This window comes from Saimiri boliviensis, chromosome 20 (assembly GCF_048565385.1).
Source record: "Saimiri boliviensis isolate mSaiBol1 chromosome 20, mSaiBol1.pri, whole genome shotgun sequence".
NCBI lineage: Eukaryota > Metazoa > Chordata > Mammalia > Primates > Cebidae > Saimiri > Saimiri boliviensis.
The window spans coordinates 7127074-7140761 of NC_133468.1; the positions used below are offsets into that span (position 1 = coordinate 7127074).

The 13688-nt window shown below is 58.7% G+C and overlaps 1 protein-coding gene across 3 annotated transcripts; it reads right to left on the reverse strand.

Moving 5' to 3' along the window:
* Nucleotides 1-1091: 1091 nt before the first annotated feature.
* Nucleotides 1092-13227, reverse strand: FGFR4 (fibroblast growth factor receptor 4). Of its 3 annotated transcripts, none has more exons than XM_039460635.2 (18): nucleotides 13082-13227; nucleotides 10772-10915; nucleotides 9818-10081; nucleotides 9648-9728; nucleotides 9375-9541; nucleotides 8667-8790; nucleotides 7971-8161; nucleotides 7703-7841; nucleotides 7157-7350; nucleotides 6937-7082; nucleotides 6712-6833; nucleotides 3821-3931; nucleotides 3545-3735; nucleotides 3074-3196; nucleotides 2896-2966; nucleotides 2525-2662; nucleotides 1892-1997; nucleotides 1092-1759 (listed from the first exon to the last, which is right to left on the reverse strand). In XM_039460635.2, the coding sequence occupies exons 2-18, from the start codon at nucleotides 10860-10862 to the stop codon at nucleotides 1613-1615; spliced, it is 2406 nt and encodes an 801-aa protein (XP_039316569.2). In that variant the 5' UTR covers nucleotides 10863-10915; nucleotides 13082-13227; the 3' UTR covers nucleotides 1092-1612. The 3 variants fall into 3 exon arrangements, with proteins under 3 accessions (XP_039316569.2, XP_010344920.2, XP_003936155.2); XM_010346618.3 differs by having other exon boundaries at nucleotides 6987-7082; nucleotides 7311-7350; nucleotides 13038-13227; XM_003936106.4 differs by having other exon boundaries at nucleotides 13038-13227.
* Nucleotides 13228-13688: the final 461 nt, after the last annotated feature.

Sequence of the window (13688 nt, forward strand, 5' to 3'; positions counted from 1 at the left end):
CGGCCTGGAACAGGGTCTTGAGAAAAAGTGGTCAGGTGACTCCCTGATTCCTGCCCTGTAGGAGGTACGGTTTTGGGGGTAAGATGAGTAGTTCTGTTTGGGACACTGTCAGCTTGCGGTGAGAGGTATGAGGAGCCCAGAGTGGGGATACACCATCATGAGCTGCTGCTCAGTCTTCCAGGGAGGCCCTACGTTGAGGATCCAGCCTCAAATTCCTATATGTGACCCCTCTGACCACATATCTGTTTTCAGCCACCACTCCCTGTGAGCCCGTGGGGGCAATCCAGGTGGCCCCCATAAAGGCTGTCCTGGTTGGGTAGTCCTGTCCCAGCCTCAGGCCTGTAGGAGAAGGTCAGGAGAGTGCCAAGCAATGGGTCAGACACCATGCCTGGGCACCCCCCATGGCCCACTCAAGGCTCAGGGCCTGGGGAGTAGCAGTACATGCCAGGATGGGGCCAGGGAAGGTTCTAGGCTCAGAGCCCTGAGAAGCTGCTCCCTCTGAGGACCTCTGAGAACAGGGCTGTCACGGCTCCCCAGTGGAGGACCAGGCAGGCAGGGACAGCTGCAGCCCAGGCGGGCGGCAACCAGCTGCTGCCTGGGAGACTGGCCAGAGTGGGGCGGGCACGGCCCCCATGAGCCCCCAGCCTGAGCCCGCGGAGCGTGGGAGCAGGCCATGGCCTGAGGCTGGGTTTCAGGTTTTCATGCTGTGTTAACGGTCAGCTTGGTTAATGCTGAGCAGATGGGGGAGGGGGGCTACCAGCTCCCTTGGGGACAGCTGCAGGGCACACATGCACGCACACGCATGTGCAGAGGGTACAGGAGTTGCACTGTGGATGGTGCAATGCAGACTCAGCCCATTAACACTCATTCACTCTTGTGTCGCAGACACAAGATGGTGCTGGTGGGACAGACGGACCCAGGCAGGCCCACACTGGCTCCTGGGGCAGCTGGAGGTGGCAGAGCCGACAGCCTGGCCCAGGGCCCTCAGTCCTCATCCCACAGGCAGAACTTTCTGCTGGGGAGATCCCTCCCCTCCATGTTGCTCAGGGAAGACCCAGGCACACAGAGCTTATTTCAAAAAAATAATTTATAAAAGGCCGTTTGCTCCTGTTTTCGGCAGGCTTCCAGCTTCTCTGGGTTCAGGGACCAATGTTCCGTCACGATGCTGGGGCAAGCAGCAGCAAGGGGAGGTGTGGGGAAAGGGGGTCAGAGGCCCAGAACCTCCTGCTGGTGTTTGGAGGCAGGACGTTTAGCATAGCAGCTTCCAGCCAGGCTCAGCCAAACCTGAGATGGGGACCGAGCGCCAACGTCCAGGAGGCCGAGCAGAACCTGACATTCGGGCCGTCAGGACACAGGCATTGCCGCTCCAAGGGCAAGGGCAAGGGCAAAGCCTTGAGACTTGAGCTGAGCTGTAGGTTGGAAACCCAAGGCCAGAGCAGGAACCCTTACGAACCCCAGGACCAAGGAAGGATCTACCCAAAGCAGAACCAGAGACCTGGGACAGCACCCTGGGGTCAGGAGCCCCGTGCTGCCAAGGTCAAGCACAGCACCAGGCTGTGGCTGAGCCCCAAAGCCCAAGGCCACCAGCCTATGTGCCCACACAGCCTTGAGCTCATGTGTGCGCTCCAGGGAAGGGGAAGGAGCTGGATCCCAATGGCAGGGGGTCGTGGCTGAAGACAGAATCGCTGGAGGAGCAGGTGCTGCTGGCATCCCCACCCGAGGGGGAGTAGGGTCCAAAGGTCAGGCGGAGGTCAAGGTACTGTGGGGAACACAGCTGGTCAGCCTCTGCAGCACCCAGGATGGGCAGGGCACATGTCCTCGCAGTCAGGCCGGGCCTTGAGGCCTGGAGGGGAGCAGGCAGAGGGAGGTGGTGGGTGGGAGGGGAATGTACCTCCTCAGAGACGGCCAGCAGGACCTTGTCCAGTGCCTCCACCAGCTGCTTGAAGGTGGGCCTCTGGGAGGGTGCGGCGTGCCAGCACTCACGCATCAGCCCGTACCTAGGAGAGGTGGGGTGGAGGGCCACAGGGAGCCTCAGGCCTTGTGGGGGAAGGGGAGGACTGGGGAGTTGTCTGAGTGGGGAGTTTGATGAGGGATAGGCAGGGTCATCAGTGGAAGCCAGGCCAAGACGCTCCACTAGGAGGAGGAGGAAAAAGATGAGGAGGGGGAGGAAGGGAGGAGGAGGAGGGGGAGGAGGAGGAGGGGGAGGAGGGGGAGGGGGAGGAGGGGGAGGGGGAGGAGGAGGAGGGGGAGGAGGGGAGGGGGAGGAGGGGGAGGGGGAGGAGGGGGAGGGGGAGGAAGGAGTGGAAGGAAGAGGGGGAGGAAGAGGAGGAGGAGGAAGAGGAGGGGGTAGGAGGAGGGGGAAGGGGGGGAAGGAGGGAGGGAGTACATGGAGGAGGGGAGGAGATGGAGGAGGAAGAGGAGGAGGGGTAGTGCTGTCCTCCTGGCTGGGGCAAACCCTGAGGCCATGGTCAGGGCGAAGGAGGAGGATTGGAAAGTCGGAGGCAGGGGCAGGATGAGGTCTCACAGTTCTGGGGGGCAGTGTGGGGGCCGGTCCATCCGATGTCCCTCCCGCAGCAGCGAGAACAGCTCCTCCACCGGGATGCCAGGGTATGGGGAGCCCCCGAGGGTGAAGATCTCCCACAGCAGGATCCCAAAAGACCACCTGGAGACAGGGCCGGGGCTCAGCGTCCTCCCTACAACCAAGGTTAGGATGGGGGAACCCCACAGGTACAACCCACCACAGCAGGTGAGGAATGGACTCCCCTGAGTCTGGTACCACTTGGGTCCCAGGCCAAATCTGAAGGAGCCCTTGAGCACCTGACTCCTGGGGCCATGTGACTGGGCAGTGTCTTGCCGTTTTTGTGGGGTAGGACAGTGACTGCTGGCAGGACTCACACGTCACTCTGGTGTGTGTACACTCGGTCAAACAAGGCCTCGGGCGCCATCCACTTGACAGGCAGGCGGCCCTGGAGAGGAGGGGAGGCCTCAGTGCAGAGTCCCACAGGTCCCCAAACCTGCCAGCCCCAGGTCCAGCCCCCCTCTACCCCCATCCAGATGTGCCCATCTCCCTCACGTTGCTGGTTTTCTTATAGTAGTCAATGTGGTGGACACCCCGGGCCAGCCCAAAGTCAGCAATCTTCATCACATTGTCCTCTGTCACCAGCACATTGCGGGCAGCCAGGTCCCGGTGAATACACTGCGGCGGAGGCGGAGCCTGGGTGCCCTGGGACTCCCGGCTGGGAGCTGAGCACACACCACCCACCAGCAGGCCTGGGGGCAGGGGCCCTCCACCCACTTTACAGACAAGGAGGTTGAGGATTAGAAAGGGGGAGCACCCTCTCCCCATCCCCTCTCCCCTCTCCGAGCCTATGGGTGAGGCAAGTGTGAGGAACAGGTGGGGAACTCGGGAAGGTGTGAAAGCCTAGGGACATTGAGGTGGGGTAATGACAAAGGGCAGAGAGGGAGAAGTTGGGGACGTTTAATGCCACAGGCTGAGAGAGTGGAGATGGAGAGCGACAGGGGCCCACAGCCCCACCGCCTATACCTTCCGAGACTCCAGATACTGCATGCCTCGGGCCACCTGGTAGGCGCAGGAGACCAGGACTGGGAAGGACAGCGGCCCCTCACTGCTTCGAGGACCATCAGGGCTGAGGTCGGGGCCTGGGGGGCGCCGGGCCCGCAGGAACTCCCTCAGGTTTCCCTTGGCGGCACACTCCACGATCACATACAGGGGCCCTATGGAGGGAGCGCACAGAGAGGCTGCCAAAGCTGTGGCTCTGAGCCCTAACAGCCCGGGCCACCAGCCCCGGCTCTGCCCCACCTTCCTGGGTGCAGACACCCAGCAGGTTGATGATGTTCTTGTGTCGGCCAATCAGCTTCATCACTTCCATCTCCGAAACCAGGTCTGCCAAGTCCTTGTCGGAAGCATTGCCTGCAAAGGCGGCAGACGGGGTGAAGAAGCTGCCCTCCAGCTACACGAGGGAGACTGCAGAGGCAGGGCCAGGTCACGGAGCACTGGACATAGGGGTCACCTAGGCCACAGTCCTTTCTAGGCTGTGTGGCCTTGAAAAAGTCTCCTAGCATCTCTGAATCTCAGGGTCATCTTGTGGGAAATGGAGCAGTGGGTCACACCCTACCTGTCACAGCAGTTTCAAGGAGGCAATTACATCAAGGATCTAAGAGGCAGGCCTAGGGCTGGGTGCAGTGTGGCTCACACCTGTAATCCCAGCACTTTGGGAGGCTGAGGCAGGTGGATCATGACGTCAGGAGTTCGAGACCAGCCTGACCAACATGGTGAAACCCTGACCCTACTAAAAATACAAAAATTAGCTGGGCATGGTGGTGCCTGCCTGTAGCTACTCAGGAGGCTGAGGCAGGAGAGTTGCTTGAACCCAGGAGGCAGAGGTTGCAGTTTGCTGAGATCACACCGCTGCACTCCAGCCTGGGGGACAGTGAGAGATTCCATCTCAAAAAACAAACAAACAAACAAACAAGGCAGGCCTTCCAGTGGGCAGGTCCAGGAAACAGGAGAGAGGAGAAGAGCTGGGAGCAGGAAGGAAGCTGCCTCTGGAGGGGCTGGCAGTAGTCTCTGCATGGGCTCAAAGGTCCTGTGTGTGGAAAGCAGGCTGGCGCTCTGGGGTCTGTTTGACTAGGGTCTGGCATCCAACTGGCCTGGAATTCCAGGAGCTGCTGGCAGGCAGGGTGTAGCCAGGGGAGCTTGGGAAGAAGGCTGCTCTGGCTTCTCTGGCTGGACCCTTGGGGCTGACCTGTGGCCCTGGGCCAATGACATAACACCCCCCACCCACACACGCCAATCTCACCATGCACATTTCTCAATCCCTGCCTCCCAGGGAGCACCAGGTGGCCCCAGCTGTGTAGAGAGGAGGGGAGGAGCAGAAGAGGAGTTGAGGGCATTCTTGCAGAGGGGGCTGGGGAACTGGAACAAAAGGCCCTGATTGGCAGGGTGCAAGACTGGCCTGCAAGAGCACCCTGGGGCTGGACTGGGTGCAAGCAGAAGGGCTGTCCTCCTACAGCAGTGGATGCAGGGGATACACCTAGGGAGGGTCTAAGGGAGGCTGAGCGTGTGTCTTGGGAGAACCACAAGAAGGAGGTAGAGGGTCTGTGAGGCTGACAAGGAGATGTGAAGTCAAGGCTGACACAGACCAATGCTGACAGGGGATATCAAGCCTGTCACACCAAATTCTTATCATCATCGTCACCCCAATGGTGATTTATTGGGCCCTGACTGCAAGCCAGGCATTTTCCCCAATCCTTGAGCTGGGAGGTAGGGACTGTTATTTACTCTACATGACACGAGGCGAAATTGAGGCTCAGAAGTCACTTGCCAGGGTCAGGAGCGGAGCTGAACTGCAGGCTTAAGGGTGGGATCCTGCAGCCTCTCCCAGCTCCAAGGTTCACCTGGTAGCACCGTGAGCCCCAGTGCCATAGCACCTCCTCCAGGCTGCCACATTCACCTTTTCTTTTTCTTTTCTTTTCTCTCTCTCTCTCTCTCTTTTTTTTTTTTTTTTTTTTTTTTTGAGACAGAGTCTCCCTCTGTTGCCCAGGCTGGAGTGCAATGGCATGGTCTCAGCTCACTGCATCCTCTGCCTCCTGGGTTTAAGTGATTCTCCTGCCTCAGCCTCCCAAGTAGCTGGGATTACAGGTGCCCACCACCACACCTGGCTAATTTTTTTGTTTTTTTGAGACACAGTCTTGCTCTGTCACCAGGTTGGAGTGCAGTGGCGTGATCTTGGGTCTCTACAACCTCTGCCTCCTGGGATCAAATGATTCTACTGCCTCAGCCTCCTGAGTAGCTGGGACTACAGGTGTGTGCCACCATGCCCAGCTAATTTTTGTATTTTTTTTTTGAGACGGAGTTTCGCTCTCGTTACCCAGACTGGAGTGCAATGGTACGATCTCGGCTCACCGCAACCTCCGCCTCCTGGGTTCAGGCAATTCTCCTGCCTCAGCCTCCTGAGTCGCTCGAATCACAGGCATGTGCCACCATGCCCAGCTACTTTTTTGTATTTTTAGTAGAGACGGGGTTTCACCATGTTGATCAGGATGGTCTCGATCTCCTGACCTCGTGATCCACCCGCCTTGGCCTCTCAAAATGCTGAGAATACAGGCTGGAGCCACCGCGCCCGACCTTAATTTTTGTATTTTTAGTAGAGACAAGATTTCATCATGTTGGCCAGAATGGTCTTGATCTCTTGATCTCATGATCCATCTGCCTCAGCCTCCCAAAGTGCTGGGATTATAGGCGTGAGCCACTGCATCTGGCCTAATTTTTCTATTTCTAGTAGAGATGTGCTGGTCTCAAACTCATAACTTCGTGATCCACCCGCCTCAGCCTCCAAAAGTGCTGGAATTACAAAGGCACGAGCGATTGCATCTGGCCTATTTTTATTTATTTATTTTTAGATAGAGTCTCACTCTGTCGCCCAGGGTGGAATACAGTGACTTGATCGTGGTTCATTGCAATCTCCAACTCCTGGGTTCAAGGGATCCTCCTGCCTCAGCCTTCCTAGCAGCTGGGACTAAAGGTACATACCACTACACCCAGCTAATTTTCTTACTTTTTTTGTAGAGATGGAGTCTCACCATATTGCCCAGGCTGCCTCAAACTCCTGGATTCAAGCAATCCTCCTACCTTGGCCTCCCAAAGTGCTGACATTACAGGTGTGAGTCACTGCACTCAGCCACACTCACCTTTGAGCATCTTGACGGCCACAGTGCTGGCTTGGTCAGGCTGGGCAGGGTCCATACCAAAGGCCTCTGCACGTATTACCTGCCCAAAGCAGCCCTCGCCAAGGGGCTTCCCAAGCACCAGCCTGGAGATGGAGAAAGAGCATGCCTCAGACCTCTGAATCACTCCTGCTAAGGGTGGGTTGCAACCCAGCGCCCATGTCCCCACCCTCACACAGTTCAGCGCACCTGTCCCGGGGGAACTCCCATAGTGGGTCGAGAGGTAGGTCTAGACTCACGGGGCCGGCGAGCAAGGCAGGGCCGCTGCAGGAGAGACGTACACCTCGCACCAGGGATAAGCTTGACTTGCCGGAGGAGCCTGACTCCAGGGAGAACTGCAAAGTGGGAGACTTGGTTCTGCCTGCTGGAGTCAGGCTGCAACACACAAGGTGGGGGATGCGCCCAGTACCTGTCGGGCCAGAGGGAAGCGGGACAACTTCTGCACAGTGGCAGGCTGGTGGGGGTGCCGGCCGTGGAGTGCCTGCCCTCGATACAGCCCAGCTAGCAGCAGGAGTACAGCCAAGGCCAGGGAGCCCGACACGTACAGAATGATGTCCGTATACCTGGCCTCAGGCGCTGCTGCAGTCCACGTGAGGTCCTCCTCTGCCCTCGCACATGAATATACACAGACAGACAAACTGGTCAGTGGCGAGACTGGCCGCCCCATGCGCCCCACTCAGGCCCTCCCAGCTCCCAACATGCATGGGGACACAAACAGAGGAAGCTGTAGTTATGCCCAGTCCCAGGCTCCCATACCTCAGCAGAGGGTCACATGGACAGCCACATGTGGAGAGGCACAAAGGGGGTGTCATACAGCTCAAAAACACAAATCCACACACTGCCTCACAAGCCAGACCCCACAGGCCAACCGAGACTGACCACCCGACAGGCCACGGCCCCTACTGCTGGACCAGAGGGGCATCTTGCAGCATCTCCTGGCCCCTCAGGTGCTCACCTGGCAGCACCGTGAGCCAGGCTGACTGGTAGGAGAGGCCGATGGAATTGCCTGCGAGGCAGGTGTACTCGCCCGCGTCCTCGGCGGACACGTTCCGCAGGTACAGGACCTCCACCTCTGAGCTATTGATGTCTGCGGTCTGGGGAGGCGGACACATTCTGGGGTCACAGCAGGGCCTGGGGCCACACTGTGGCCAAGAGGGAAGCTGGGGACCCCCTCAACCCCAGGTGGGAGAAGAGAGGGGCCCAGCCTGTAGCAGGAGCTGTACCTTTAGGACTTGCACATAGGGGAAGCCGTCGGCCCCGAAGCTGCTGCCGTTGATGACAATGTGCTTCAGCCACTGGATGTGGGGCTGGGCATCGCTGTACACCTTGCACAGCAGCTCCACGTCACTGCCTACCACGGCTGTGGTGTTGGCCGGGAGCCCAGCCTGCAGGATGGGCCGGTGCGGGGACCGTTCTGGGGACCAGGCGAGGTGGTCAGCCCTGATTACCGGCACCCATAGAAGCACCCTGTTTGCCTCCCTCCAGCCTTCCTCAAGTTCAAGGGAGGGACCTTTCTGCAGCTTCTTGTCCTGCTTACTCTGCTTAAACCTTCCCTGGCTCCCCACTGCTTCGGGTCAAGGATGACATCTCAGCCTAGCATTCAAAACCCTCCGCCACCTGGCTTTCCACATAAATGCCACGCCCTAGGTATACGCTGGCCTGCAGGTGCAGGGCGTTCGGTATACTTAGGCCCTCAGTTCAGGCTGTGTCCTCTGCCTGGATGTCCTTCTTGCTTTTCCTCTTGGCAGACCTCTGCTCCTCCAGTGCCACACTAACCCCTGTGCTTTCCCGTGACCCACCTGGTCACTGAGCTGCTTGACTCATTTGAGTCCATCCTGCCTGCCAGGCTAGGCCCCACCAGAGGGCACAACGGAGCCCAAGACAGGTCAGGCCTCCCCAGCTCCCTGCCCCGGGCTCACCCAGCACATCTAGCAGGTAGCTGTAGCGGATGCTGCCCACAGAGTTCTCCACCAGGCAGGTGTATGTGCCGCGGTCCGAGGGCACCACGCTCTCCATCACGAGGCTCCAGTGCTGGTGGCGCAGCTGCAGGCAGAGGGAGTGTGCCCGTGGGACCACCAGACCACGTCCACCAAGGGGGGCCAGGGTACCAGGAGCCTAGATCCTCATCCTGCACACAGGGCTCTTCTCAAGCTCTCTAAGGCCCTGAGGACATCAGGCCCAGGCCAAGGACTATGGGACAAAGGAGAAGGCTCCCCAAAGTGCCCAAGCCATGGGTCTTTTGAGTTTTAGCCCCTCTCCCTGGCTGCGCCACTCTAAGCCAGCCCTTGCCTTCTCTGAGACTCAGTTGCCTCATGATAGCATGGAGCTGACCCTGTAGGGTCTCATCAAGATGGTGAGATGCTTAGGCTTATTGATACCATACCAGTCAGTGATTCTTCTTACTTTACAAATGGACTTGCTGAGGCTGAGAGGTTAAGTCACTTGTCAGAGAGTGGCAGAAGAGGAACCTGAACCAGAGCTGGCCAAGTCCACAGTCTAGGGCTCCTTCTGGGGTCCCACAATTGCTTTCCTCATTCCCCTTATTTATAGGTATGCTTGTAGGTATGAGGGGACTGATGAAGGAATGAAAATGGGGGAGCAGAAGGTCTTGGAACCCAGAGACTCACCCTAATGCCTCCAATGCGATTCTCCCCATGAAAAGCCTGTCCATCCTTAAGCCAGCGGATGGTGGGCATGGGGTTGCCTGCAGCTGGGCAGCGGAACTTGACGGTGTTCCCGGCAGGTACTGCATGCAGTTTCTTCTCCATGCGCTGGGGGTGTGTCCAGTAGGGTGCTGGGGTCGGAGGGAAGGCCCTTAGAATGACTGTGTTCCTACACAGGCCTCTTCTCAGTGACCGGATGGGCAGTGCGGATGCAAGTCCTTGAAGACTTATACTGACCTTGCTGGGGGTAAATGTGCCCATTCGAGGAGTTCCTAAGGGATTTGGGGTCCTCATCATCATTGTTGGAGGTCAAGGAGTCTATATCAGGGACAGAGGGAGGTGTCTGAGGTCCAAGAAGGGCAGGTCTCTCTTCCTAGGCATCCCTTAACTCACTGCTAGTCTCTTACCATCTATAACCAAGGTGAGATTCTGCAGGACAATCATGGAGCCTCGTCCCAGGCAGAAGTAGCGGCCAGCATCCTCAGGTAGGAAGCTGGCAATCTGTAGGCGGCCTCTCCAGCCCCGTACACGGCCAGCAGGTGCCAGGCGACTGCCCTCCTTATACCAGTGGCCACCATGCTCAGCTTGCCCACAGCACAGCTGCACAGGCTGCCCAAGGGCTACTGTCAGCTCCTGCTCTTGCTGCTCCAGGCTGGGAGCCAGGCAGGGCTCTGTGGGCAGAGGGCAGAGGTCAGCAGACCCTGCAGTCCCATCCGAGGTGGCCTCCTGCATCCAGAGAACATGCCACACATGCAGGGCACAAGCACCTTGCAATGCATGCTGGAGAGACCAGCATCCTTGAAACTCTCATGACCACATGCTGCGGATGCCACACCCAGGGCAAATGCCACACTCTTGCGGCATGTCACACACACGGCATTTAGTGCACATGCCACTGCCCAAGACACACACACACATACACACACGTGCACACATGGCACATGCCATTGGTGCCACATACAGGGCTCATGCTACACCTCTGGGCATATCACACTCACAATGCATATACCACACGTGCTGCCTGGACCTTCTAGGTCACACATCCAGTGCACAGAACACACACACACACACACACACACACACACACACACACACACACAGGCAAGGAGCTCACCGCCTGCTCTGCAGCCCAGCTCAGAGCCCTGCACCCTGCAAGGCCAGTCCTCTCTCGCAGACACAGAGATAGATGGACGCTTGCTGGAAGCCAGGCACTGACTGAGTCTCAGTGATTGGGCCCTGCCCTGCTGCCACCTTCTCAGGGCCTGGGCAGGGATCCTTTCCAGCTTTACTCAGCCCAGCAGCCCTCTCCTGGTGCCCACTCTTCCCACCCCTGCCACCCTCTCCCGCCTCAGAAGCCATACCCAGCTCCACTTCGTCAGAGGCCTCCAGGGACAAGGCTGAAGGCACAGGCACACTCAGCAGGAACCCCAACAGGGCCGACAGCAGCCGCATCTCCTTCCCACGGCTCTCAGGGACCCAGGCTGGACTTCCCAACAACTGCCTTCCTAAAATGGGGAGGGAGGGAAAAGAGCTGTGGCTACACGTGCACCTTCGCGGGTGCTTTTCCTTTATTTTGCAGATGAGGAAACCAAGACAGGAAGTGGTCAGCAGATGTGTCCAAGTGCCCGGCCAGGCTGTGGCAGTGCCGACTGGAGCCAGCTCTGCTGTGGCCAGAGCCCAAGGCCTCCTACAGTAGGCGGTGCAAGGGGGCTGGGCTGGGCTTCCTGCTCTCCTTGAGTCCTGCTGGGACCCTGGCACACGTTCACAGAAAGCAGTTTTGGGATTCTTTTCTCAGAGGGAAGTAGAGAACGGAGACTTATCTTCTGCATGCTCTTGGCGCACATACTTTACTTCTTGCTGAATAAATGAATTGATGGCCAAAGAGGCAAAAAAGAAAGTGAAAAATAATACAACGCCAAACTTCAGCATCTGGATGTTATCTGATCTGATCCCTGCTCCTTAGCGCATTACTGACGTTTCCAGGGCTGGGTGCTCACAAGGCAAGCAGGACCACATCCCTGGATACCCCTGCTTGGTATGCCCCAACTCCATCTGAGGCATGCATGGTTTTGTAAAGAATATAGACCTTAATTCTCCATCCACCAGAGCCAAGTTCAAATGCTGACTCTTACCAACTTGTAACTCCTTGCCTCTGTCCCTCTCTGGGCTACTATCCTCATTGGAATGCTTTGAGGATAAAAGAGATAAGATAATGTGTGTTGGAACTGGGCACACGGAGTGTTGGAATGTTCTCCTCCCTATGCCTGGCCCTAGAACTGTTCACTATTGCTCTGGCTCTGCCCTCAGCCAGTCGCCTCTGGTTCGGGTGCTGTTCCTGTCGGGCTGTGATGTACACATACCACAGCCGGCTATCCTTTTCCAGATGCTACGAAGGACACTTCTGTTCCCCAAAATGGAATGCTCAGAACTGAGTCTCAGCTGAGACAAAGGAATATGGTGACCACTGTAGTTCTGGGAGCCTACAGGCAGCACTGGCATCTCTCAATTTACCCTATGTGGGAAGCCCATTACACCTCCTTCTCCTTGGTCACTGCCACCCCACATCCAGTCCATCTGGCTTCCCCTGCCCCTACTCAGGGCAGGTCATGGTCATCTCTTGCATGGGCCTTTGGAAACATCCTCTCCCGGGGCTCTTCAACCTTCATCTTCCAGCAGGGTTTTAGAACACTTCAAGTCTGCCATGTCGTGCCCCCAGGTAGCCCTTAATGGCTACCTGTGCCCAGCAGGATCCAGCTCAACATCCTAGGCTTCCCTCTCTACCACCGCCTATCTCTTTAGTCACACGGTCTGCTCCTTCAGGAGCCCTGAAACCACTGGCTTTCAAAACTGGGCACATGTGCTCTCTTGCCCATCCCTCTGTGCCCCTCATTCCTCTTCTCTATCTGCCTCAAGATACTTCTGTCTCTGAGCCCACCTCAACTCCCAAATCCATCCAATTAGCTCCTCCTTGGTAAAACTCCCTACAAAGCTCGGCTTGGCAGGGACGGCAGCTCTTTGGGTACACAGCTTGGGCTGGGAGTGGGTGGGGAGGCCCGGGGGTTTTATTCCCACCTAGGCTGCCCTGACGTCAGAGTCCTTAGTCGAGTCACCCGTGGCTGCTGACTGCCCGGCACGTGGGAACGGAGGGCCAGCCTTAGGCATCAGACAGTTCTGGGTTCTCATCCAGCCTCCTGCACATGCGCTGGAGGCCCCCGGGCAGTAAGTGACTGAACCTTTCGGGACCTCGGCTCCCTCATCTCTGCCGCGGGCTCGAAGACAGCCTAGCGGCCGACGGACAAGCGCGCGCTCGTCTTCCCCTGCCCCTGCCGGGTCAGCCTTGGGGGAGGTGCACATGAGCGGGTCCCGAGGGTAGCTGCACAGGGCCTGCCCGCCCCCGCCTCGGTGGGCAATGAGTAACCAGCTCGGCGGCCAGGGTGCTCTTTGGACGGAACGGGACAAAAGGCCCTGTGTGCGCTGCGGGTTACTGATTTACCGCCCCCTCCACCTCCTGCCGCCCGGCGGACGCCCAGGTCCCCAGCGCCGGGAGGGGCAGTCCCCGCAGCCCAGTCGCTGCTCGCCCCCTGGCGGCTGGGAGCGCAGCCCGGGCTCGCAAGGGTTCCGGCTCACCTCGAGGCAGCGTGACTCCGCGCCCGGCAAAGGGTCCAGCTCACCTGGCTCCTCGGCCACCTCACTCCTAGCTTCAGCCCGCCGCGACCCCTGCACCCGGCAGGGTCCGCAGACAGCCTGAGAGCCCCTCCGCCAGGAGCCAGGAATGTACTCGCGACGGCGGCGTGGCCGCGGGCGGCCCCCATCGTGCCCCGCCCCTGTCCCGCCCCCTACCCCGCCCCTGCCCCGCCCCTGCTTCCCTGCCCCGCCCCTGCTTCCCCGCCCCTGCTTCCCCACCCACCTCCTGCCACGCCCCCATCGGGCCAGTCCCGCCTGGACCCACTCGAGCCGGAGAGAGGCGCAGCCAGGGGTGGCCCAGAGCCCCGCCCACCTGGAGCCCCGCCCCCAACCCGGTCAGCCCACTCCCGGGACCCCGCCCCAGCCTATACACACCCCCTACAAACGCTCCATTCAGGCTCCGCCTCTTTTGCCCTACCCAGGCCCCAGCCCAGGCTTCCAAATTCTAGTCCACTACCCAGCTCTACTCCTTGCTCTTCATCCCTCAGGGAATGCCTGGCTCCCCTGTCTTCTGCGCAACCTTCGGTGTGATACTTAGAACACAAATCTGACTGTGTCAACCACTCCCTTAAGTTTTCCCGTAGCTTCCCATAA

Bases quoted from the DNA above. Each gene is read 5' to 3' on its own strand.
- FGFR4 (XM_039460635.2), bottom strand. From the start codon at position 10,862: ATGCGGCTGCTGTCGGCCCTGTTGGGGTTCCTGCTGAGTGTGCCTGTG. The intron at 7,083-7,156 runs GTACTGGGCGCA...CCCACTTTGCAG, and splicing joins GCTTCCCTCTGGCCCGACAG to TTCTCCCTGGAGTCAGGCTC. The intron at 6,834-6,936 runs GTGCGCTGAACT...CTCCATCTCCAG, and splicing joins TGGGAGTTCCCCCGGGACAG to GCTGGTGCTTGGGAAGCCCC.